The sequence below is a fragment of the Telopea speciosissima genome, chromosome 7 (genome assembly GCF_018873765.1).
Source record: "Telopea speciosissima isolate NSW1024214 ecotype Mountain lineage chromosome 7, Tspe_v1, whole genome shotgun sequence".
NCBI lineage: Eukaryota > Viridiplantae > Streptophyta > Magnoliopsida > Proteales > Proteaceae > Telopea > Telopea speciosissima.
Window position 1 is genome coordinate 59,380,690 of NC_057922.1, and position 24,588 is coordinate 59,405,277.

The 24,588-nt window shown below is 37.1% G+C and overlaps 1 protein-coding gene across 4 annotated transcripts in view; it reads right to left on the reverse strand.

The window, feature by feature from the left end:
• LOC122667726 (DNA repair protein RadA) overlaps positions 1 to 21,824 on the reverse strand; it is a 151,214-nt gene extending 129,390 nt beyond the window's left edge. For 2 of the 4 annotated variants that reach the window (XM_043864119.1, XM_043864122.1), the window contains exons 1-5: positions 21,275 to 21,824; positions 20,694 to 21,121; positions 16,442 to 16,497; positions 15,840 to 15,898; positions 11,584 to 11,655 (exon numbers count right to left, since the gene is read on the reverse strand). In XM_043864119.1, coding sequence (XP_043720054.1) covers positions 11,584 to 11,655; positions 15,840 to 15,898; positions 16,442 to 16,497; positions 20,694 to 21,121; positions 21,275 to 21,727 — 1,068 coding nt within the window. In that variant the 5' untranslated portion in view covers positions 21,728 to 21,824. Of the gene's footprint in view, positions 1 to 11,583; positions 11,656 to 15,839; positions 15,899 to 16,441; positions 16,498 to 20,693; positions 21,122 to 21,249 lie in introns of all 4 variants that reach the window. The other 2 variants (XM_043864120.1, XM_043864121.1) reach the window with 2 other exon arrangements.
• Between the last annotated feature and the right edge of the window lie 2,764 nt (positions 21,825 to 24,588).

Genomic DNA, 24,588 nt, shown 5'->3' on the forward strand with positions numbered 1-24,588 from the left:
ATTACTAGTCAAGTGGAAAGAGTCAAGTTATTGCATTGAAAGTGAACAAGAGGGCATAAAATGGCTATACTAGAGGGAACCCAGTCTAGATCACAACCCATTGCAAATTGGCCACTTGATGTATCTCATTATATGTTGGAATTATGTGTTACACAACATAAAAGTGGAAATGGTGGAGACAATGGGTTAAGGAAGGAGATATGGCTCGACATATCTAAAAAGTTAAATGAGAAGTATGGAATGACATATGATTGGGAACAATGCCGAAACCATTTCAAGATTTGGAAGGCAAGATTTAAAGCACTTAGTGATCGACAAAAAAATAGTGGCATGGGTTGGAATGCTCAAGAACATAGCTTTGATGCAGGCCAATATGTCTAGAATGAATTCAAGGTAATATTGGTGATCATTTCAAAGTTTAGCAACTTATGTATATGGTAAGCTGTAATAATGTTATATTTGAATGTTTGGCAGAAGAAGCAACGATATTGGAAAGAACATAGAGTTCTACCAATTCAAGTAGAAGTTGTTATTTGGCTGGGCAATGAAGTAGCCACAGGGTTAGAATCCTCACACTCTGCTGATGCAGCCCATGATGAAAATCTTGAGTTGCCTTTCTAAGAAATGGCATTTGACAACATTAACCTTGACACTGAAGACATGGATCTTGAAGAAGGAGAAGATAATTCCACTCTCAATCAGAGTACTAGTCGTTCACAGAAAAGGGCTTCTACGTCTGGTCAAAGACAAAAATCAAAGAAAAAGAAATGAGGTGTTGATAAGGTTGTCAGTCCTTTAAAAGTGATAGCTAAGGCAATATCTGTTATATCAACCAAGGAGACTGATTTAGCAACCAAGTTACATGAAGCAATTGATGCCATTCCAGGGATCGACTTTCAGAAGCAAATGATTATAAAAGAGTTTTTGCTGGACAAGAAGGATAAGGCTAATCTATTCTTGACTGCTGGTGTTGAAAAGAGGCCTCCAATGATTGAGTATTATCTTCGACTGCTGGAGGAAAACAATTTTACTTGATGTTTTGGGTGAACAAGTAGTTTATGAACTTATGAATGTGTGTTTTTGAGATCTTGGAATAATACTACTCTTGCTTTAGTTTGGGATCTTGGAACAATTTTACTTGATGCTGGAGGAAAACAATTATATTTCTTTGGTAGTTTGCTTTAGTTGGGGATCTTGGAACAATACTATTCTTGCTACTGTATGCTTCACTTTCAGAACAGCTCTATGTATTTATTTCATCTCTGTTTCTATCTCTGTTTCTATCGTTGTTTTATACTCTAGATGGCCTACACCAAAGGTTTTTCAGTGTTGCCTCTTGTTAGGAGGTTAGTGTGTCGTCATGTGTCTGCACATTCTCGAATTCCTGGTCTTAACAATTTTAATTTGCCTAGGAGTTGTCACTTATATGTTAGACTTCATTTTTTTGTGAATGAATTGATGGTTAGTGATCAATGGAATGAGCTCTTACTGTATTACTTGTTTCAGTGGGGAATTGCTACAGCTATTAGCAAGACTCCAATTCATGATAATTGGTTCTGTCCTCTTTCTTGCAATGGTTCTTTTATCTACTAGTCTGGTTGCTAAATTTATCATTAAAAATGATATGGGTGGAATAGGCCCTCGATGAAGGAGTCGTCTGTGGATTTTGCTGTGGAAACTTCGAATTCATCCTCATTTTAAAAAAAATTTTTGGAAATTTTTTGTGAATAGGTCCTCTTTCTTGCAATGGTTCTGTCCTCTTTCGTGCAATGGTTTTTTGCCTTATCTTTAAGGCCCATTACGAGTCCATTATCCATGCTTTGATGTTGTGTCCATTTGCCACTTCACGTTGGTGAGCATCCCTACTCCAAATTAATATGCATGGACTCGTGTGAGCACAAGTTCGACGCATACATATATACCATGCATATGTAGGAAATACTCAAGCTAGTGAGTGAAAAATATATGGTAGAAAGAATAATCGAAAAAGTTATATATATTAATAAATCCAAAGTCATATATACCTCATAGCTACTATCAATCTTTCTTCACTATTTACACGTAGCTCCCCTAGTTGTAATCTTAATAAGTCTAATCTCCTATTCGGTAATTTTAATACATAGTTTAAGTTTCAACCGTATGTCAATGAGGTATGCTAATAAGTGTTATGACAGGATCATAGGGTTAGAAGTAAGTCACCACATACCACCTCTGATGCTCTAATGGCGACCTTCAGCATGGAGTTCTTGCTTAACTTTGTCGATCCTCTTGTGATTGAGCTTCTACCCACCTTTTTGATATTTGCCTACCTATGCTTGGAATTCTTCGCTACCCTTCTCTTTGTGCTTACAAATCTGGACTAGAAGGCGAGTGAACCGGGCAGATGCTCGGATGACGACTTCGAACTCCATGATGAGGCAGGAAGCCGTATTGCACAAATTTGGGAAACAAATTTTGTGGCTTTTTAGGGGTTGTAAAAGCAAAGGACAGATGTCAAAAATGCAAAATTTTATTTTTTACCGAATTCTGAGTTGAGAGAACATTAGATGTTAGCAACTACAATGTACCGTCTACGAATAGTTCCTCATACTTACCTTTTTTTGATAAGGATGATTTCACTTCTAGATGACCGTGTTATGATCCTCGCATTTTATTTTTCTAATAACTACCGTTTGCTATTTACTTATGTTCTTCAATTTTCAATGTACCCAGATGGACATTATTGGTAGATGTGAAATTTGTCAAATTCGATGTCACATATTTACATCAACTACGACGAATAATCAGGGAAGAAAATTCTTCAAGTGCCCTGTTCACATGTCTTTTTTTATGTGGGTGGACCACTTAAGAATGTGTGACTGTGGAAAAGATCAGTGCAAGGTCCGTAGGTGTACAAGAGGACTAGACATAGGGCGAAATTTTTGGTGTTGCCCCAATTCCACCGCAGTATGGCTATCATACCTTTATTGTTTTAATATTACTATCATTGTAATAATTCATTCTTACTTTTTTTTTAACAAAAGAAATTTTTTCATTTACTAGCAGGGAAAATATACTGGTTGTAGATTCTTTAAACTTATAGATGATGGAGAAACATAGTCCTCAAACAACCAAGCGGGGAATACTGACAAACATGAACCAACCATCCCACCAACTTCAAGTCAATCAAAAGAAAATCTGGAGAGAATCCTAACTAGTAAAATCAAAGATTCAAAACAACAAACAAGATTTTGTGAGCAACATACAAAGACGTTGGAGGAGATCCTTGATGCTATAAAAACATTAGATCTTAACAAGTGACGTATTATGAGAAGATGGAAATAGAAGATGAATATGTATTTTTTTCAATATATATGTACTTCAATTTAATACAATCTATTCCATATTTGGCTGACTTATTGCTATGCATTTTGTGGACTTGAAGTACCATATCACCGTTTACTACAAATTTTTATATTACTATGGATACAAGAAAAATTGGGAAAGACCATTTATTGCAGTGTCATATCACCACTTACAATTTTAATCCATTTTTTATCTTATTTTTAAAAAGTATAATTAAATTTATGCATATGTTGTATACCAAAAAAAAAAATTTTAAGTTATTTAAAAATAATATATTTCAAGTAGAATCCAACTAATGGATTCATGGGTAACCAAACAATTTTGAATATGGATTCAAGAAGAATCCAACTGTTAGACTCAAGGTAACCAAACAGTCTTACATATGGATTCAGCTGGATTCCTCCTGACAGAACCAAGGCAACCAAACAGTTTTTCAGCTGGATTCCACCTGACAGACCTAGGGTAACCAAAGAGGTTTTTCATCCGAATCCAAATCCACATGAACTAGATTCTTAAGAAGCTGATCCAATTTAAGAATCCAACTCGTCAGACACCTTCAACCAAACACAACCTAAAAGACTCGTGGAGGAATCGTTTTCATGTGACCTTGTACGAGCGATGCACCGGATCTCTATCAACCACGGCTGCACATCTGTGTATGTCGTCGTACTGAAGCTTTGTCCATCCAACCAACTAAATTGCTCACAAGGGAATCTTTGGCGCGCCGTGGATCACACTTACAAGCGCCTTATGCTCAGCCGCCAGAATAAATCTGACTACATGACGCAAGCTCAACCATTCAGCCATTGATTCTGTATATGCACGCCTATGGCCTCTTAGTGCACCTCAGCCTACCAGAAACCTAAAAACGGTATTTAGGGCATAACTCACTCGTTTGATCGAATTTTTGGAATACTCCCAAGAATTGCGAAAACCTCTCTCATTTAGCTTCTTTTCAGCGCAACCATACGGAAACTGCAATATCTCCTTCGTTCAAGATCGAAATGACACCAAAAAATCAAATGCATAGGAACACAAACTCAAAGAACTACATTTCATCAGTCTTCACCTCTTTCGAAAAATTCCATTTGGACTTCCAAAAGTGCCCTCAAACAAGCTGCCTTCGCGTGAACCTATAAAATCACAATTCCAAAAGCATATGACCTTCCCCCAAAACTACCGAAAGCTGCCAAACACTATAAAACAATGAGGTGAGGTGTTCCATGCTGCCACATAAACCAAGATACTCCTGGATCATAGTCAACATGTCACATCACTGCCAAATGTCCAAAATACCCTTGTGAGCCGTGTCAACACTCAACAGACTTCTGTGATTGACATAATCATGAAAATACTCTTGGATGCTCACTATCACATGTCTAAGCCATTAGTACTCTATAAAATTATAGAAATACCCCTACAATGTTGTCCATGCCTATAAATGACAGAATTGCCCTTGGAAGACTCCCAATCTCTGTCGCACCTATGCGCACATTGCCAAACCCCTATAACCCTGTCATGACATTATGAAAACTACAAGAACTATTGGGGATGTTGGGAACACTGTCCAGTCATTGCTTGCACTGCCATAAGTCTGCCAACTCAACCAGAAGGACGCATGTGTTGACCACTATAACTACCTTGGACTGCCATTGTACAATATATCTAACACTATGATGCACCAATATGCATTGTGTTGACAACAACACATATGCACTGTGTTGACAACAATGACAACCAACACACAGACATTGTCATTTGCATTATGTGTTCAACAATTATGATTAAGTTTAAATGATTTACTTTTGTAATCCTAATGTATATTACCCACAACATATGAAAAGCCCAAAGAAAGTGACATCAAAACGACCTAAAAGGATAAACCCAAGAAACTAGGTGGTTTTGACCTGCAAAAAAAAATTCTAAATTACTAATCACGGGTCTTCTGTGAGAAGTGATGGACAAATGTGCCTAAATGAGGAAATGAAGAAAATTCTAAGTCACCTCAGACGAACAACCGTGCTTAAAAGAATGATCTACAAAAGGACCTGACAGTCTTTCATAAGAAGCTTTCATGTATTTCTGAGAGCTATTAGACTAAGTCATCTTAGGACGAATGATAACGCAATCTTCTGCAACCAGCTTTCGTCCGAACCTTAAGAGTATTTGTAACGCCCCCAAAACCACCCTAGCTGTTTAGAGACATTGATGGTCTACAAAATCGTTTATGTTAAGGAGATATGAACCGGAGTAGAACCAAAATACAAACACATGTCTAAAATGCATAGATTAAGACTTCAACTAAAGTAGGATAGTTAAACTAAGCTATTACAATTTCCAAATTAACCTTAAAATTCTGAAATAAAAGTTACAATCTCCAAAATTAAATTAAACTCAAACAAATTATAAGTTCTTCTATATATATATATATATATCTGAAACAAAACAAAACAAAATGATCATAACCATATTTGCTTATCACCACTACTGTAATGAAAAGTATATATGGCAACAATCAACAAAAGATGCATTAAAAGAACGTAAAATAACATACACATCACTCCCTGATAGACTAGTGTGAACTAGTTACCATACACTGGTCAAGGCCCTCATGATAGTGGCATATGAACTCCAGTTATGATTAACTACAACACCATTGTTCCCTCTCAACATCAAGAAACTAATGGAGAAACTATTGACCAAACTTACCCCAGACCGAGTCAAAGCCCCCGAAGGTTTTACCAACAATGCCCTCCTGGAGAGTTTTTTATCATCTCCCTCTTTCTAATAGTCCATTTAGTTCCAATAAAAATAAGCCCGTAGCCCAAAAACCCGCCAACTTATCCTTACCCCAATATATTCACCAATGTCGGTAAGGTAAACAACAAAATAACTATCAAAGGTTTGCTTATAATTTAAAGCTATACATCCAAGTTCAGAACTTAAGGGTCATGACTCCCCAATTCCACCCTAACACATGCTATTAAAAAGAATGAAAATAAAGTGTGAAAATAGTAACTTTCTTCAACACATCAATGCATAATGAAAAACAATAATACTGAAGATTGGACATAATCTTCGCAATCACTTATCCAACAACAACATCAATGAAAATTTCAAGGTAAACTCTAAACAAAATCAGATTTTTATGCATCATCCAAAAATATCATGCATTAGGTTATAATCATGAAGAATCATTCATAGACCTTCCTCATACTATCAACAATCAAGCATTGGATTCATTAGTCTAAAAACATGACATTATTAAAATTTCTGCACGCACATATGTGAATTAAATCATAAGGAAATCGCCATTCCTTACAAGCAATCATGTGTGAACAATTTAATTGAGTAAAAAGCATGAATGAAATATGTTTTTGGCTTGGTAAATCTCAATCTAAATTTAATTCCATATTTAAAACAATGTTTCAAAGCAAATTTTATATGTAGGGAAAATATCAAGTATAATGGTTGAAGATCTACTCACCTTGTGTGAAGCGACTAGGGCTTCTATAGGTGACCTCAAATTAATGCTTCAATGGTGTTGATCTACCTCATCCTAGTTCAAAATCACTTTAATGGAGTCCTATGAGTAAGGTAATGATGAAATCAACTTCAAGGTATTGCTAAAACTCGGATGTAGGAAACACAGATTTTTGACAGAAAGACCTACCTTTAGCAAATCAGCGATATCTCTCTGTTCAGATCTCCGATTGGGGTGATTCAAGTTGGGTTGTAAAGATAAGAGAAGGTTTTATCGTGACATAAGATTTTCATCATTCGGCTCCGAAAAGGATCTAAATTGGCCTTCAAGTAACTGGTTATGCACAGTCCAAATCCCCCTCTTCTCCTTCCTTCTTCTTTTCTTCTTCTTCTTCTCTTCCTCTCTATAGTCCACGAAATTTTCTCTCTCTCACATTTTTTATAAAGGGAATAGGGTTTGGGATTTGGTTATGAGAATTTATTCCTAACAAGAGAGAAGGAGGTCGGAAGAATCTGATTTAGTCTGTAACTACATCTATTTACTTGCCCTCCAATGAAAATATTTTAAAAGGAACATTAACTTCAGATTTTTAAATTAAAAATTTAGATTAGGTAGTTTAATTTTAGCTAAATTCCTTCTTTTGTTGGGATTTTATTTTATGAGGATTTTCTTTCTCTAAGATTGCGTTCCCAGCCAATTGGAGATTGCCACCTCACCTTTCCTTATCAATCCATAATACTTCCCTAACTAAATTCTAAGACCTCCCAAGCTAGAAACGTGGAAACCCCCTTTTAAGCTCAATAAAATTATAAAAAATATTTAACTAATTTCTAAAGAATGGAATCTTAGACCTCTAACAAATTGAATTAAATGTCCAACCACTAGGCTAGGTTACTAGTTATAAATTATTTTTCAAATCAAATTATAAATCTTTTTAACAACCATAATTCTACACTTATGTAAGGAACAAATTAAATAAGGGTGTTACACTAGGGCACACTACTTACCATGCATGCATGTGTACACCTCCAGTTAGTCCAAGCTCCTACATATCAACTTGCCCTAATCCTGTATTAGGTAAAAAGATCAAATTACCCCTAGTCCAAAATCAGGGTATTACAGTATTAGTCTCGAGTCCCTGTAGCCACGGTCTTCCGTGCGATAGAATTTAATATAACGTGGTTAAGCATTGACTGAGCTTTGACTTATTATTAATGAACCACTTGTGTGGGATTCCTAAACATCTTCACTAATGCTTAAGGAGCTCTAATAGCTAGTTTTTCTTAGTAAATAAATATTGAATATTGGAGACCAAAATGATTTAATATTTCCAACAAACTTGGAATGGAAGTAGACCTCCAACAATTAGTTTTCCTTAGAAATGCAAAGATGATTCAGAACTATTTGAATGGGAAACTAAGCTAGACTCTTACAACTAATTTGTTGACCCCAATGGCTAGTTTGTTGCCTATTAATAGGCGCAATCATTTGATGTCATTGTAATGAACTAACACAAACATAAAACAAACTTAAATTGATCCATCATCTTGAGAAGTTGTGTACTGAGCTACATTGTCAGCATCATCTTGAAAGAGTTGTGAACAAAAGCTGCATCAAGTTTTACATCTCAAGGAGAACATCTTGAGTTGATCAATTGAGCTTGAAGTGTATACAGCTTCAATCTTGAAAAGAAGAAGCCATATTGCTGTAAATTGAGCTTGTGTAGCTCATCTTGTACCTGAGGAAGGAAATCCTTGACCTGGTATGGTCCGGGTGGACATCCTTGGCATGTGCGGCCTAGGTAAGGAAATCCTTAGCCCGTGTGGCTCAGGTCCTCAATCCAAGGGCCAAGGTAGTTGATGTAGGATCAGTTGGATCGGAACCACCCTAAATTGATGCTCTCTCTCTCTCTCTCTATCTATCTATCTATCTTCCCTTGTACTTTCATTTGACTGATTACTTGCATTATCTTTTAATTTTCATTTATTATTTGCAAAAAGGGTCCTCACCCAATTCAACCCCCTTTTTATTATTTACAAAAAGGGTCCTCACACGAGTATTGTTGGTTACTCCGATGCTGACTGGGTTGGAGTTGAATGCAAAAGATAGTCGACTATAGGGTATTGTACCTTCTTTGGAGGAAATCTTGTTACATGAAGGAGTAAGAAACAGCCTATTGTTGCTTGTTCCAATGTACAAAGCTCCGGCTCACACTGTTGTTGAACTGATGTGGCTTTGGTCTTTTGTTCAGGAGCTTGGTTATTCTACCGACAAGCCGATGGAAATGTTCTATGACAATCAAGCGACCATTTACACTGCTAAGAATCCTTCTTTTTTTCATGAGAAGACAAAACACATTGAAGTAGATTGTCATTTTGTTTGGGATGCAGTGATGAAGAAGTTGATCTCGACTCCGATCATTAGTTCTCATAATCAGCTTGGGGATTTGTTTACCAACGCTTTGTTCTGGAATTTTTTCTTCAAGGGTGTTCCAAGCTGGGCATGGGTGATGTTTATGCCCCAACTTGAGGGTGAGTGTTAACTGTTAAGTGTTAGTCTTGGTTTACTGTTGTGGTCAAGGTTTTAAATATCTTGACGTATCCGGTGTACTCATGGTACTAAAACTCGAAACTCGACCCCAAATCGACCCTGGGAAAAACCGAGTTGACTCGAGATATCTCGAGATCTCGATCGAATTGGTGCATTTTTTTTTTCAACTCGAAACCTGATTTCGGTGGGTTTTAGACCTAGTTTGGGTCTGAAACTTGGTACTCAACCTATTTTAGGCCATTTAAACACGATGACACTATCAGATTTTGCAAAAACAAAGTCCAAATAAGAGTTTCACTTAGTGGGAAACCAGGACAGACCCTTACTTATGCCAGAAACCAGGACAGACACTTATTTATGCCTAACATCATTTATGTAAAAAATTTTGAATTTGTATTTCATTTACTTAAGATATTATTCATAAGAACCAAATACCTCCCCCTATTTGAATCCAATAAAAATATAAATACAAAAGCATTTACTAAATGATATTAGGCATAAATAAGTGTTTGTCCTGGTTTCTGGCATAAATAAGTGTCTGTATACCAAGGTTTGCACAAATAGGTGTTTATATATCAAGATTTCCCACTGAGATCTTGAGATCTGGCACTCATATAAAGGAGTTTGGGTCGAGATTCTCGAGATCTCGCAAGAGTTGTTGCACTTTTTCAACTCGTATGCCATCTCATCTCGACCCTAGGAAAAAACGATCTCGCGAGTTTTAGTTCTATGCTGATACTAACCGATACGTATCTTATTTTTAGGGTATCGATACACACGGCACCGATACGATACCTAAAAAAAGTATTAATTGTATAGGATTGATACGTGTCCCGATATGATTAATACTAATCAGTACACTTGATACATCTCTTATTAACTATATAACTCAATCAATGACTCAAAACACTTACCAAGAGCTCCTCTTGTAGGCACTGTAATCAATTTTGTTTAGGCAAATCAACTTGTTTCTACTGGTGAAAGCGACTTTAGTAATGTTTACTTCATCATCATTCGGTAATTAAACAGCCCGCAATCAAGGATTGCAACTAGATTTGTGCAAGAATAGTTTTCTATCAAAACTTTGAATTTTTTGCTCAAATATTGATTTTTAATGTCGTTTTTTGCAATGGATCACTAGGTTAGAGAAAAACAGCCTGAATGATTGCATCAAACCTTTTTTTTTTTTTCAATGAGATGTGTATTTAACCCCAATTCTTCCCCAAACTGAAAATGACATTTTTTTTGTATTACTACAAGTTAAGAAACTTCATCCTTTATACACAATCAATTGAATGCACTTGTCTCGTCGTACTTTGTTCTCCTCTATATACATGATATATATCAAATATAGGTTGTGGTTATGACTATTCTTTGTTGTTAGTATTAGTTAGAGTGAGGAGGGTATTTTGGGTATTGCTGGTTTTTTTAAGTCGGTTTGTGTACTTGGCTTAATTAATATAAATACAAGGTTAAGGCCCACGGTTGATGTATTCTTCAATTGAATCAGTTCACAACACAACCATGGGCAGTTCTCTCTCTTCCTCTCGACTTCTCTTCTTCTTCTCTCTTTCCTTCTTCATTGTATTTAATTAATATAAATACAAGGTTAAGGGCCACTGGTTTTAGTGCTTTGGTAATGTCACAAAAAAAAAATGAAAGACCCTGAGTTAGCATCTGGTAATGACCTGATACCCATAGATCTGAGATAAAATATAAAACCATAATTGCCAACTTTGCAGTTTGCACCAAGGAAATTGAAATAAATGAGCATATCCATCAGTTTGAACTATGAAAGCAGAACAAAAACAAAGTTCCCATGAGTACACAAGTTGCAACAAGAGAACCTCAGAAAATCCTAAGCATGAGTGCATTACCATGCCAAAGTTAAGTCTCGGCAGGGGTTTCACTCTAATCTGATTTACTGATTTGGTTTAATTTGAGTTTTACTGATTTCTGGGTTTCAATTTCAGGATTCATTGTTCTTCAATTTACTTTGTATCTGACCGTTAACGCAATCCCATCTTTTAAAGGACTTCTATTCTGCCTACTTTTGTGATTGATTCCTATAGTTTGACCCTCATCTGAGAAGGATGGATTTTTTAGTTAACATTTGGTTGAATATCCGAGTTGTGTTTGCTTGGGATCTTGTTCGGGAGGGTTAACCTATCAACCCCCCATCATGCAACCTAACAAAAACTGACCTCTTCACCTGAGACATACACAACGCAACCTGGCCGTCCAAAGCCACCCCCTTCAGCTAGGTCTGCAGCAATCTTCAGATCAAAATATAAGATTTAATCAGAACAGAATTATTCAAAATGGCATAAATGTTCTAATATGATAAAAACACACAATTAAATTCATAAACACTATGGAAAGTATTTACAAATTGTCCCACATGAACATAAAAACCAGCCACATATCATATAAATCATACACAAGTCATATCTAAGATTTCAGGGTCCCCTGGTTGGTGTTCTGACTCCCCAGAAATAGGCTTATTGTAAATTCTTGGGGCCTCTTCCCTTCTGTTTTACAATCCCACGCCTCCTCCTGCCCCCTATGTGAACGTTGGGCTTGTATTGTTGTATATTCTCTTTTCTCTCTTTTTCATTGATAATGAATTTATTATTCATCCAAAAAATAATTATACGCCATGGATTTATAGAAGTATGAAAATATGACTCAAGTTGACGTTCCTCCATCCTAAACCTTAAATCTCTTTTATTTTCCTTGTTTTTCAATACTTTTTTAGTAACTTTTTTGTTGGCTTAAAAATTAAATATTGATATGATTTGATGGGTCATCTCCTACATTGAAACATTTAAAGTTTATCTGTACCACAATTGCTCTCTCTTTCTAAGTTATCATCAATGTTCAAAGTTTCACCAAATTTTGCAAAATATTTCGGTTCCTCAAGATGCAAAAAGTACAACGATTTGGTCAAAATTTCATGTTTCAGAGAAATTTCAACGTTATGTGTGGTTTCAGGATCGTTTCAAACATTTAATATATTATGTATAGTTTTGATCGAAATGGGTCAAAATTTCGCCCTATTTCGTTGTTTTCATGGGTTTCGACTCTAAGGTGTGTAGAAACTTGGTTTTTTGTGATTCTTGGCCAAACCACTACCATACAAGCTTGGAACAAGTTGTTGGGCAATAGTGGAATGCATCGAAAGCGAGAAACAATTTCAAGCCTTCCCGAAACTCTATGCTGTACTGACATCGAGTTGGAGGAATGGTTTCATAGGGGTGTTTTAACCTTGGTTGTACTCTTGTATTTGACTACTTGTAATACTTGTACTTGTAACACTTTGACATTGGGTCCTATTCGATGGATTTTCTTCATTACAAATGCATATTTTGGTTGTTTTCATTGAATTTTGTGTGTTCTAATACTAAATAATGCACAGAATAAGTTATATTTGAGAGAGAATTAGCTAAGGGTATGGTTGATGGAGATCAAAACATGAAGAAAAAATACCAAAACACTGTTCACGTGAACAGTGTCACAGCCCCATATTTGCCTGGGTGGAAATATTACTAGGAGATCCTGTGGGGCCCAATACCAGATTGCATGGAGGTTTTATTAGAAAAGTCAATTTTGTCTATGCGTGGGGGATTTAGGAGTTCAGTTTTGTTTCTATTTTCAAATAATTCTCCTAGAAATTTTGCGGTTGTCTATTAAGCAACCTTAGCTCAATTTAGTTTCTAATTTCAAATTTAGAATATGTTTCCTTTTCTTGTAAGTTTCTAGCTTTCTCTTACTTGTAAGGCAAGTGATAGCTGCCCATAAATATGTATGAGCTCTTAGGAACCCCCATACGATTTATGATGATGAATGAGAATTGCTTATTGCAAGTTTGTGTCCTGGTGAGGGGATGAGGGCTGAGAGAGCCGAAACCCCTATCCCCATATATCTTTATTTCTATCTTCTTCCTTCTACTTCCAGTGATCCCCTGCTGCTACTGTTGCTGTGAGAGAGCAAACCACTGCTGCTGCTACATCTGTGAAGGCGTGATTGCAACCTTGATCAACAACCAACACTGCTTCTGTCGATTACACCATCAACTGAGGGCCTATAGCTCCTGTAGCTCCTCCATCAGAACCTGCTGCAACTTCGAGACTCCAGAAACCAGCAACCTGTGACCGTTTTGTGATCATATTCAGGGCATCTCGAGGGCACATCCTTCTCTTCATTCGACTGTGCTTGGTTTCCCTAACTGCTGGCCAGATTGATATCTCCAATAACATTCTATTTTGAAGGCTGGTTTCTAATTTCAAGCCCTCTTCACATCTCAATATTCAGCCATCAGAATAGGCTGATTTTGGAGCATAAGATTCATTCAACACCACCTCCACTAGATCCAAGTTTGGTGAAGTTCTGCTGGCTGGTTTGGTTCTTATTCTCTAAGTTACTAATTCTGGTTTTATTGCTATTTGGATGTTTTGCTTCAACCTATCATTGATCCTGTTGTAGAGTGATTCTTACTTGAACATCTTCTACATTAATGGTATACACTACCAACCTATAATCCGAAGTCAAACTACCATTTTGGATGTGTTTTTCGACACTCTAAGAGTTCACAATGTTTAGAAGACCTAAAATAGTGTTTCCTAGAAGTTTTGGAACCTAATTTGACCATTTGTGCCTCAAACCCATTAACCAATTGAAATATTGCGGTTTCCCGAAATCTGGAACCCTGGTTATCATTAGTGAGGCCCAATAAAAGAGACTAAGTGATGTAGATCGAAACATGAAGAACAAAGTGACAAATAAATTTTGGGGAAAAGTTACTGTTGACGTGAACAGTACCATGAGTTACTGTTCACGTGAACAGTATTACGGATCCATAATCTTTGCATGGAGGAGGAAGTCAAAGCAAATATTTGAGATTCTGTGGGCCCCATTGAAGATAGCAAGAGAAGGAAGGTTTTATTATTGACTGACTTAGTTACTATTTACTTTAGTTTCTATTTTCAGAATTATTCCCTTAGATATTTTGTGGTTGTCTAATGTTTATTAAGCAACCTTAGCTCAATTTAGTTTCTAATTTCACATTTAGAAAGTAGGCTTATGTTTCTATATTCAGTTTGTTTCCTTTTTCTTGCAAGTTTCTAATTTTTTCTTACTTGTAAGGCAAGCATAACTGCCTGTAAATATGTATGAGGTCTCAGGAGCCTCAGAATAGATGAATGAAGTTGCTTTTGTGCAATGTTATTGTTCTGGTGAGAGGATGAAGGGCTGAGAGAGCCGAAACCCCTATTCCCTTCTATCTTCTCCTTCAACTCCCACTCGATCTCTATTGTTCCAGCTATTGTGCGACTGCAAACAACTGTTGCTGCTACCTTTGTGAAGACCTAGGACACATTCTAAACATCAACAAAGCCTGTTGTTGCTGCACAGAAACATAAAAGTGTATATCCACACCTGTGGCTACAACACCTTCTATTCCCTGGTTGCTGATTCGAAGCCTCTGATCTCACAACCCTTCTCCCCAACAGGGCTGAGATTTGAAGGGTTGTTTCAGGCCCCCAAGAGCCTCACTCGATCAGCCTTTGGAGGCTTCCAGATTACAGATCTGAGAGAACCAATAAACCTCCCAAACCAGTAGCTGATTGCCTTGTCTATCAGTCCTATTGCTGCTCCAACTTGTGGAGGTCATATCTCTGCAGTCATTGGTCAGACCTGACTGGAATTTTGGGAAGTTTCTTATTTCTGCCATCCCAGTTTGACACCAAACTGCTGGCTGGTTTACCTAGTATACGTTACCTTCTACTTTGGTGTTAACCTTCTAATTCTGATTTGCTTCTATTATTGATGATCTGCTACAACTATTATCGATCCTACTGTAGAGTGTTTCTTAGTTGAACCCCTTCTACATTACATAGATCGTTTGATTCTATTTTACATGTATGTTAAAATTATTTATTTTGTTTTTGTGTTTACTTACTTATTTTATCCTTATTTACTTCACTTCAAATGGGCGAGCCTTGGCGCAACGGTAAAGTTGCACTATTGCAACCATCAGGTTGTAGGTTCGAAACATGGAAACAGACTCTCAGCGAAGTGGGGGTAAGGCCGCATATATTTGCACCTCCCAGACCCTGCAGTGGTGTGAGCCTTGTGCACTGGAACGCTCTTACTGCCCTTCAAATGATACAAGCTTATTTGAATGGTCCACTATGTTCAAGCCATGTGGAGGTTTGATCTACTAAATTCAACCATTAGACAAATAGATCACCATTTAGATGGTCTATATGTCATGTTCCGTGGCCTATAATATTAAACTACTAAGCAATGAATACGATTTAAGAAAATAAAATAATAAACAGTCCACACCTAAATAGTCAAAAAATTAGATTTACAAAATCAAAACCAAAAAAAAAACATATGACTTCAAGTGCATTTGCACATGCATGTTTGCTAGTTAACCTCAAAAGTAAGTATATACCTGCAACAACAGCGTACTCTTCCCAACACCTGGATCACCACCAAATAAAACCAAGGAGCCTGCAAAACAAAATAAAAATTACAATTAATGAAATGTTTGGTGGCCAAAATGATATGTTTCGGATAATGAATAAGCTAGGTCAAATTTCTCTGAAACATATACTTCATTTTGGCCTCCAAAATGAACTGTTTCAGATATTTCTGCCAAAAACAAAATGAAATTTACAACAAAGGTTAGGACCCCAATACAATATTCAAATAACTAGTCACCCCACTCCATACAAGAACAGCCCAATCATGCCATGCAGCGTAAGTATTCTGCTCTGAATTCCTGAACAACCTTCGAATTTTTATACCCAAGAACACCCATGAAGAATGTAGACAAAAACTAAGGTTAAATGAGGCGCACTCATCAACCGAACTTAAGAAATTAATAAGGGCTATCACAAGTTTAAGAGAAAATAAAATGAACATAACTATTACCCTAGTGTGGTTGCATGAAAAGAAAGAGAAAACAACAGGTCAGCTTTTAACAGCTATGACACTAAACAGAGAGACAGACCAAAAGAAGAAAAGAGGAAAAGAAAAGAAATGGGAAAATACCTGGTACAAGACCACCACCAAGCACCCTAGCAACTTCAGTTCCAAAGAGACCAGACCTAATAATCAAACATTCCATGTACCAAAAGAAATAAAACATAAGATGAACAGGATTTATTGTTAGAAATACTCTGTTCACCAACATAAAAGTGTGTTGGTAAGTAGTTGATCCTTTATTGGCTTTCGAAGCAGTTATAGACGACTACTTTATAAGTTATGCATTTCTTGCAGTGCATAAAATGTAAAGGAATACTCATCGTTCAACAGAAAATATATTATTGTCATAAAATATAACCATCGTATGCTCTGTACTAGTCAATAAGTCTAATATACCAACTACATGGGTTCAGAAATACTAATCCTGTTCTATTGTTCTGCTCTTGCTAAGCCATAGATTCTGATAAGTGCTAAGAGATCATGCACTCCTCACTATTTCAGCCTGATTATCAACTCTATGTACGGCCACGTCAATTGTGCTTCATCAATAGGCCAGCCATTATCAGTTTGTATCTCCAAACTGAACGTATTCTACATTCAGAAATCACAAGTCGCCTCTTCAAAACAATTTCCCATCACTCTAAAAGAAGTACAAGGATAAAATGAGGCAAGCAACCTTTGCCTCTGAGTGCAGACTGTCTTTTCTACCCTTTTTCTCACCTAGGGGACGGATACTTTGAATTCCCTTATATTCTACTGTCTAACGGCAAGAATTATTCAGAACAAATAAGGGGTAGAAAAAAGAAAAAGAAATTACGGCAAATATATATGATAACAGGCACCAGCAACATGTAAACAATGTACAACAAGAGCCTGTTGGCCCTCAAATCAAATGTTCTTATAGCAAATGCAAAATCAACGTGATTAGCATGCTGCAGATAAATCAAAGGCCATAATTAAGACAAACTAACAACAAATGCTTTGGTAATGAGGACATTTCAAATAGTTAAGGGAGGGAATCCTCGGTGCTTAAAGAAGTCTTTACATACCCCATTTCCTACTGTGGAAACCGCATTGTCATTGACATCCAAAAATGCTGGAACAATCAGTAAGCAATTTCTTATTTTGAAATTTTAACATCATTGAGGATTTTTTTTTTTTTTAATTTGATAGTGAAGATTTACTGACAAATGAGAAGCAGAAATAAGTTAAATCCCTTCTCTTCTCACAAAAGGGGAGGAAAGAGAAGGACAAATCAAGGATTGCCTAATAGGGTACAGAAGTAGGACTAGCATGGATGATTTGATGAAGCATGAAAAAGCCAAGTGAAAACGCTGAAACGCTGAATTTAACATTGCATATACTAGACATATGAGTTGAGCTTTTGTCTTAAATACATTTTCCTACTCTTTGATTGGTAGAGAGAGGTCTGCCTTAAAAGCACTCTTTGTTTGCTCATACACTTTGGTTGATGGGGGAATTTTAGTTCTGGCTTTCTTTGTTTCCCTATCCCCAGCCACAACTAATTTGTCAATTTTTCAGCAGCTCTAAATGCGACATTGACCGTGGATCATCTAATATTTGGGAAGAAGGCCATGCCTAACATGTACTTCACATTAAATGTCAATGTGGAATCAGCTGTTTTCATTCTCATCCATTGTTGTTCCATACCATGATCATCGGGAATCTTCTTTTCAAAGTTTAGAATCATGCCAATGGTCAGAGTGAATCCATGCATGGCCAATTTTCTCTTTGATCATACACCTCACTGACCTCAGACCTTGCAGAAAATGCTCGCTTGCACCATATTGATGTATTTGGAAGGACAAAATGCACCATTTTTTAATTAAAACAATAATTTGGAGAATGGAGGAACAGTTTGAACATACATCCTAAAATTATTCTACTTTGTATCTGTTGATATTGTTTTATTTGTTGTAGGACAAAACAGGAAGAAGAAAAGGCCAAAACATTGTTCATGTGAACAGTGTCACAGCCCATATTTTCCTTGTGTGGGGATAATTTTTTTAGAAGATTATGTGGGCCCATCAAGTGGAGAAAGATTCTATCATAATGCTGCCATACATTGGTTTCTATTTTCAGTTTTAGAAAGTATATTAGGTAGTTTCTAATTTCAGTTTATTACTATTTTTGTTTTGTTCTCTAAAGTAGGAGTTTCTATTTTGAAATAAGGCAGATCCATATTTTTAGGAAGTTTCTATTTTCGTTGTAAGCTACTTGGTAGCAAGTTACTTTCTATTTTCTATTTACTTGAGGGGCAAGGTATTGCTGTCTATATATGTAATGGCTCTTAGTAGCCTCCAGAAAATTAATGAAGTTGATATTATTGCTTTGAGCAAGTTTTCTCTTGTCCATGTGTGTGAGGATGAAAGGTGAGAGGGCCTGGCTGAGAGAGCCGAAACCTTAGGGCTGCTGAAAACCTGGCCGGTGAGAGTCGAATCTCCTTATCCGCTTCTCTCTTCTTCTACTATCTTCTTTTCATTGTCTTCTCACCTCAATCGAGCTATACCCCTGCTGTTACTTTGAGACATCAACTGTTTGCTGTTGCTTCAACTGAGAAGATCAGAAATCAATCCAAACAAGTACTGGAGTTGCTGTTGCTGAACAGGGGCCAGAAATCCCATCTCCACACCTGCCAGCTGCAACCCTTTCAAGTTCTCTACTGCTGCCATCGAAGGGCCTAAACTCTGCAGCCTTTATTTCATCGAAGGTGATAATTGGAGGACTGCTCCAAACCCCTGAGGAGACCACTTGACCCCAGTCTTGGGCTCTGTTGTTGGCTGGATTGGCCTGCAACTCTACACTTTCTATTTTTGGTGCTACTTTCTAATTCCAACTCCAGTTTAGATCCCTACTTCTGGCCATTGGAATTGACTGGATTTTGGGGCAGAGATTCTCTTCACCATTATCTCCACTTGACCTAAGTTTGGTGACATTATGTCAGCTGGTTTGGTTCTTATCCACGAAGTTACTAATTCTGATTTTGTTTCTAATTTGATGTTCTGCTGCAAACTATCATCGATCCTACTATAGAATGGTTCTTACTAGAACCCCTTCTACATTACTTGTAGGCAAGGTTCGTCCCTTACATATTCAGGAAAAAAGCTTCTCAGTGAGCTTTTATTATGGTTTCTATCCTCTGTATCCACCTAAAAGAAAGATATTGACAGCGACATAATAGTCATTGATTTCCAACGGTTATATATATATATATATATATTGGCTTGTAGGAAAAAAAATTAAAAAATTTTGAATCTTTTGGGGTGAGTGAGTCCTCATTTGAGTTGGACATCCTCTTGTGGTTGAGTGAGCCCCACACTTGGGTTGCGTGAGTCCCCAAGCGACCCCAGAGTTAACTAGTCTTCTTTGACCTTGTTATATTGTACGTGGTTTCTTGGTTTAGTAATAAAACTTTTTTATATATTTTTGAGCTGCATCAACTTGGTATAAGGGCAAGTTCTGATCATGAGCACATGTCAGAGGTAGAGCATGAGTTGAAGAAGCTTGATCATGAGTTCATGACACTTGAATGATGAAGATGGCCGCATCAAACTCGAGGACAAGTTCTTTCAAAGTGGGAAGAATGATGGCGACATAATAGTCAATAATTTCCAATGGCCATATTTTCAACGGTTATATTTCAATGGCTCTATTCCAACGGCTCTTTCCCCTCCCCTACATATATGTATCTTTTGGCTTGTAGGGGTAAAAAAACAAGAAGAAGAAAATTTTGAGTCCAATGTAACCTCTTGTGGTGAGTGAGTCTCAATCTTCAATTGAGTGAATCCTCATTTGAGTTTAAAGTCCTCTTGTGGTTGAAACTTGAGTAAATCCCACACTTGGGTTGAATGAGTCCCCAAACGACCCTAAAGTTAAATGGTCCTCTTTGACCCTTGTTTTCTTGAACTTGATTTCATATTTTGGTAATAAAATTCTTCTATATATTTTTGAGTTGCATCAGATATGCATAAAGAATTTGAATGCCATAAGATTACTCCAGCCAGTGATTCCTATTTAATTAATAATTAGATCCATACAGACAGTACACAAGAAGAGGAAAACAGTGCAAGATAGATTCACAAGATACTTAGTTGAGGTGGTTAGAGTCTTGTTAGCATATGTCTATACTCTATACTGATCTCCTAATGAACTAATAATCAGCAAGTTGCACTGCGCATATTTTGTTGCCGACATAAGAGGAATAAGATAATAAACCAGCGGTATAACAACTAAGAAGAACTGACATGAAGAATAAAGAAAGAGAAAAAGAAACTCCATGCTAGACAAGAGAACGTACAAAGGAATTCTCCATTGAGACTGATTTAAACCCTTCCTCACGTCTGTCAACCTCTGAGGATTCATATCACCCGTCTTATGTGGGAGCCATGAACGAACTGCATTTTCAGTTACCTCAAACCCCCTTGGCTTATCCTCAATGGTTTCAGACTGCGAGAACTGTACCAGTTTACCCATACAGGACGGGCAAATTCCCCACCATTGGTAAAATGACTCCCCGCAGTCTGAGCAGACCCATTGAATCTTGCTCTTGCCCTTTTTCTTCTTTAAAATAGTGCCTCGACCGCTTACACTGGATCCAGACGAAACTCTGTTGGTTTCTTTATCTAGGTTCTTAACAACCGAAGAGGATCTCTTCAGCGCGGATTCTTCTCCCCTTGAATGATATCCTGAACAACGCTTAGTGGTTCCATCTCCACTCACCGACTGCTTTTCTACATTCTTCGGTCGATTCACAGGTTTCTCCAGCATTGTGGTTTCATCCCCGCTACCTGATTCTTCTTCCCTATTCCTGTTATATCCAACGCTTCTTGAATGATAATCTGACGAACGCTTACGGGTTCCATCTCCACTAACCGACTGGTCTTCTACATTCTTCGGTCGATTCACAGGTTTCTCCGGCGAGATACCCCCTGCGGAATCAAAACTCGACAGAGTCATTGGGGATTCATCTTCGCTACACGATTCTTCTTCCCTGCTCCTAGTATCTCCAACGCTTCTGGTCGTTAAAACCTTGTCCGCCACAGGATCATAAATAGACCAAACTCCACGTTTCTCATCTCTGCAGCTCGAACCAAGTTCATCTCCATCAGATGAATTCAGATTAGACCCATGCTTGAAATCTTCGTCGTGACGTAGAGTACTGGACTGAATGGTTCTCTGAACCATGTAACGAAGATTCCAGGGAAATCTCCATTTAAGAGTGAAAGGATGCAATAAGAGAGCGGAAGTAGAGTTGAATCTAGTTTTGGTGAAACTGAGAATCATTCGATTGGAGTAGACAGTACGAAGCGCTCCCATATTGCGGCTTTGCATTGATTCAGTAGAATTTTGCCATTTCTGCTTCTGCTTCTGCTTTTAGGGCTTTGCTTGTGCTGAATGAAGAAACCCGCCAAGTTCGAAAATACGGAATAGAGAGAGAAACAATCTACGACTCTATATTCCACATCATATGGTTTAAATATCGGGGTCAGTATCGCTCTCGGATACAATATCAATAGAATGGATCGGTCGTATCAAATGTTTTTGTACTTGCTAGATTTGGTATGATATCACTTGGGATTGATTTTAACAAATAGTCAATAAATAGACTTTAGGTCAAAAATATGAAATTGTTTTGGTTGTATCAATATAAAAAAAATCCATTTGGTAGTCCAATTTGTGATACTAGATTCTTTATATTTCTTTGGTGGTGATGGTGGTGGTGACGGGGTAATGACGGTGGTGGCTTGGAACTATGGAAGTGGTGGGGTGGTGGTGGCAGGAGGTGATGGCGGTGGTGGTGGTGGTAGGGTGGTAGTGAGACCATTACGAGAAGAAGAAGAAGGGTGATGTAATATTTTTAATATGAAATTACTACTTGCTAATCAAATTAACCATGTGTTCATTAACTAGCAAAAGTGAAATCAAATGAAATAAAAATTCTGAAACAACTCCTCAATTATATCAAAATTTCTATTCCACTTTATTTTATATTTCACTAAAATAAGGTGCAAAATCATATCAAATAATTTTTGCAAAATAGAAATCATACCAAACCAAGCCTACAGAAAAAAAACATTGTCTAATTGCGTGGCTACTGTGCAAAAGCACAGGAGTGTGCAAAATTACCACCTAGCCCCTATAACATCATAAATGATTTTACAAATATAATATTGACCCTGATCGCCAGACCCTAAGAACCATTTGCCTCCTCCCCAGTTCCACCCACATTTCTCAGCACCCCAAGACCAACATAACCCAACTCCTTACCCAGATCCTACAACGGATGATGAAGACGACTCATTGTCGTTGGATGATGAATTTTTGGAAGAGCATCTAAGCCATAAGTAGGAGTAAAGTTTATTTAAGGTTTTAACTCATTGCATTTACGGTTTATGTGTTCTTACATAGATTTTAACTCCTTCCATATACCTTTATGTGATCTTACTTAGAATTATATTGTTTCTGTTTTATTCCTTGTTTTGCACCAAGATTTATATCGTGTTCCCTCTTTCTCAACGAAAATAAATTTTCGACATATCCATATGGGGGTTTTTGTGGTCTTCTTGAATTTCTTCCTTTTTTTTCTCTAGAGGGTGGGTGGGTTTAGTGTAGGTCTATTGTGAGATTGTGGGCTATTTGTATTAGGAACTAGGATCTGTAGGATCATATTAAGGCTTTTTTTTCTTTTATCGGGGAGGGAGGTGGAAGTTGGGAGGCTTATCATATTCAGCACACAATTAATTCTTAACCAATTCAAATACCATAAGATGCAAGTGTATTGGAACATACATGTTACAATAGCAAACAAAATAAACCATAGAATTAAAGGGCATTATGCATTCCCTGCAGTTACAATCCTAAATGAAGCATTTAAAAGATTTTTGTGCATAACACCAAATACTTGGCATCATAGTTCATGGATTCATAAACAGGAACTTTCCAAAGAGGGTAAAAAAATGGGTCATCTAATGCACTGGCAGAATCATCAACTCTGGTTGGTGGATTGGATTATCCATTCCAAATCCAAGTGAAAATTAGCAAGGATCAATCCAAACCCCAACCCTAATCCTTAAAGTAATGCCCTATTAGGAAAAAAGTTTACATATTACATGAACCTGTTAAACCCTTGCATAAAGGTTCAACATTTGGAAATAAAAAGAAAGGAGGGATAGATAAATTTAATTAACATAAACATAGGAAATAAAAGAAAGAAGGGATAATCTTTACTCATGGATGTCTGTGTTCATTGTAAGTGGTTATTGGCTTCTTTCAAGTGGGTATTTTGTATGATGTTAAGCACAATGAGTGAAAATCATTATGAATGGGTCATTGTAATGAGTCAATTGTAGATCAATTATAAAAGTGGTTACAAGATTTAATGCTAAATTGCCTCTCTATGCTTTTTTCAAATCTTACCTTGACCGTTTAATAAATGATTTGTTTTCAATTTTTCTTGTCAATGTATAGACAAGTAAATTTTTTTGGCCTATGTTAAACCCCATTAAAGTTCTCAGAATGTTACTTGTCATGTATGGACCCATTGAACTAAAATTTTTTGTTATGATTTAAATAATGGAAGTTGAAAGGCAATGTGCCTTAGTGTAATTTCTACAGTATACATTGTAAATTGTAGGTGATAAACCCCCTACAACAACAAATATACGGGTTTTTTAGTACTTAATTCAATGGTTAAAGGGGGGTGTCATCAAACTTAACTTTAGTGTTGTCTTTCTAAGAAACTTGGTTATGTGCATTTTTTAAGCTTTCAAGCCACACTCTTTTCGGGTAGAGACCAGGGCAATTTTTGGTGACCCTTTTTTTCACTTTGAAGTATGGGAATGGGAATGGGAAGGCCTAGGGTGATTCTTGAGACATTCAATGATAGGCTGTCCTTGAGACTACAGGTGTAGACACCCCATTTTGTCTTTTCTCCGAAGGTTTCCCGTAACAATTATGAGCACCTTCCAAGGGATATAGCCAGTGTATCTGTGGATGTAGCGTCAGTGTGCACTATCCGAATCCGTTCACCAATTGTCCATTCCCCTTGTCGGAGCCCAAACCAAAGCTTCCAAGCCCTCCAAAATCCCCTAGAAAGGCTAGCCCTAACCCATTCCCCTTGGAACCAGCATGGCCCAGCACAAACCCTGGCCCAAACAACCCAAACCATCCTTGTCGATACTGAAACATGCATA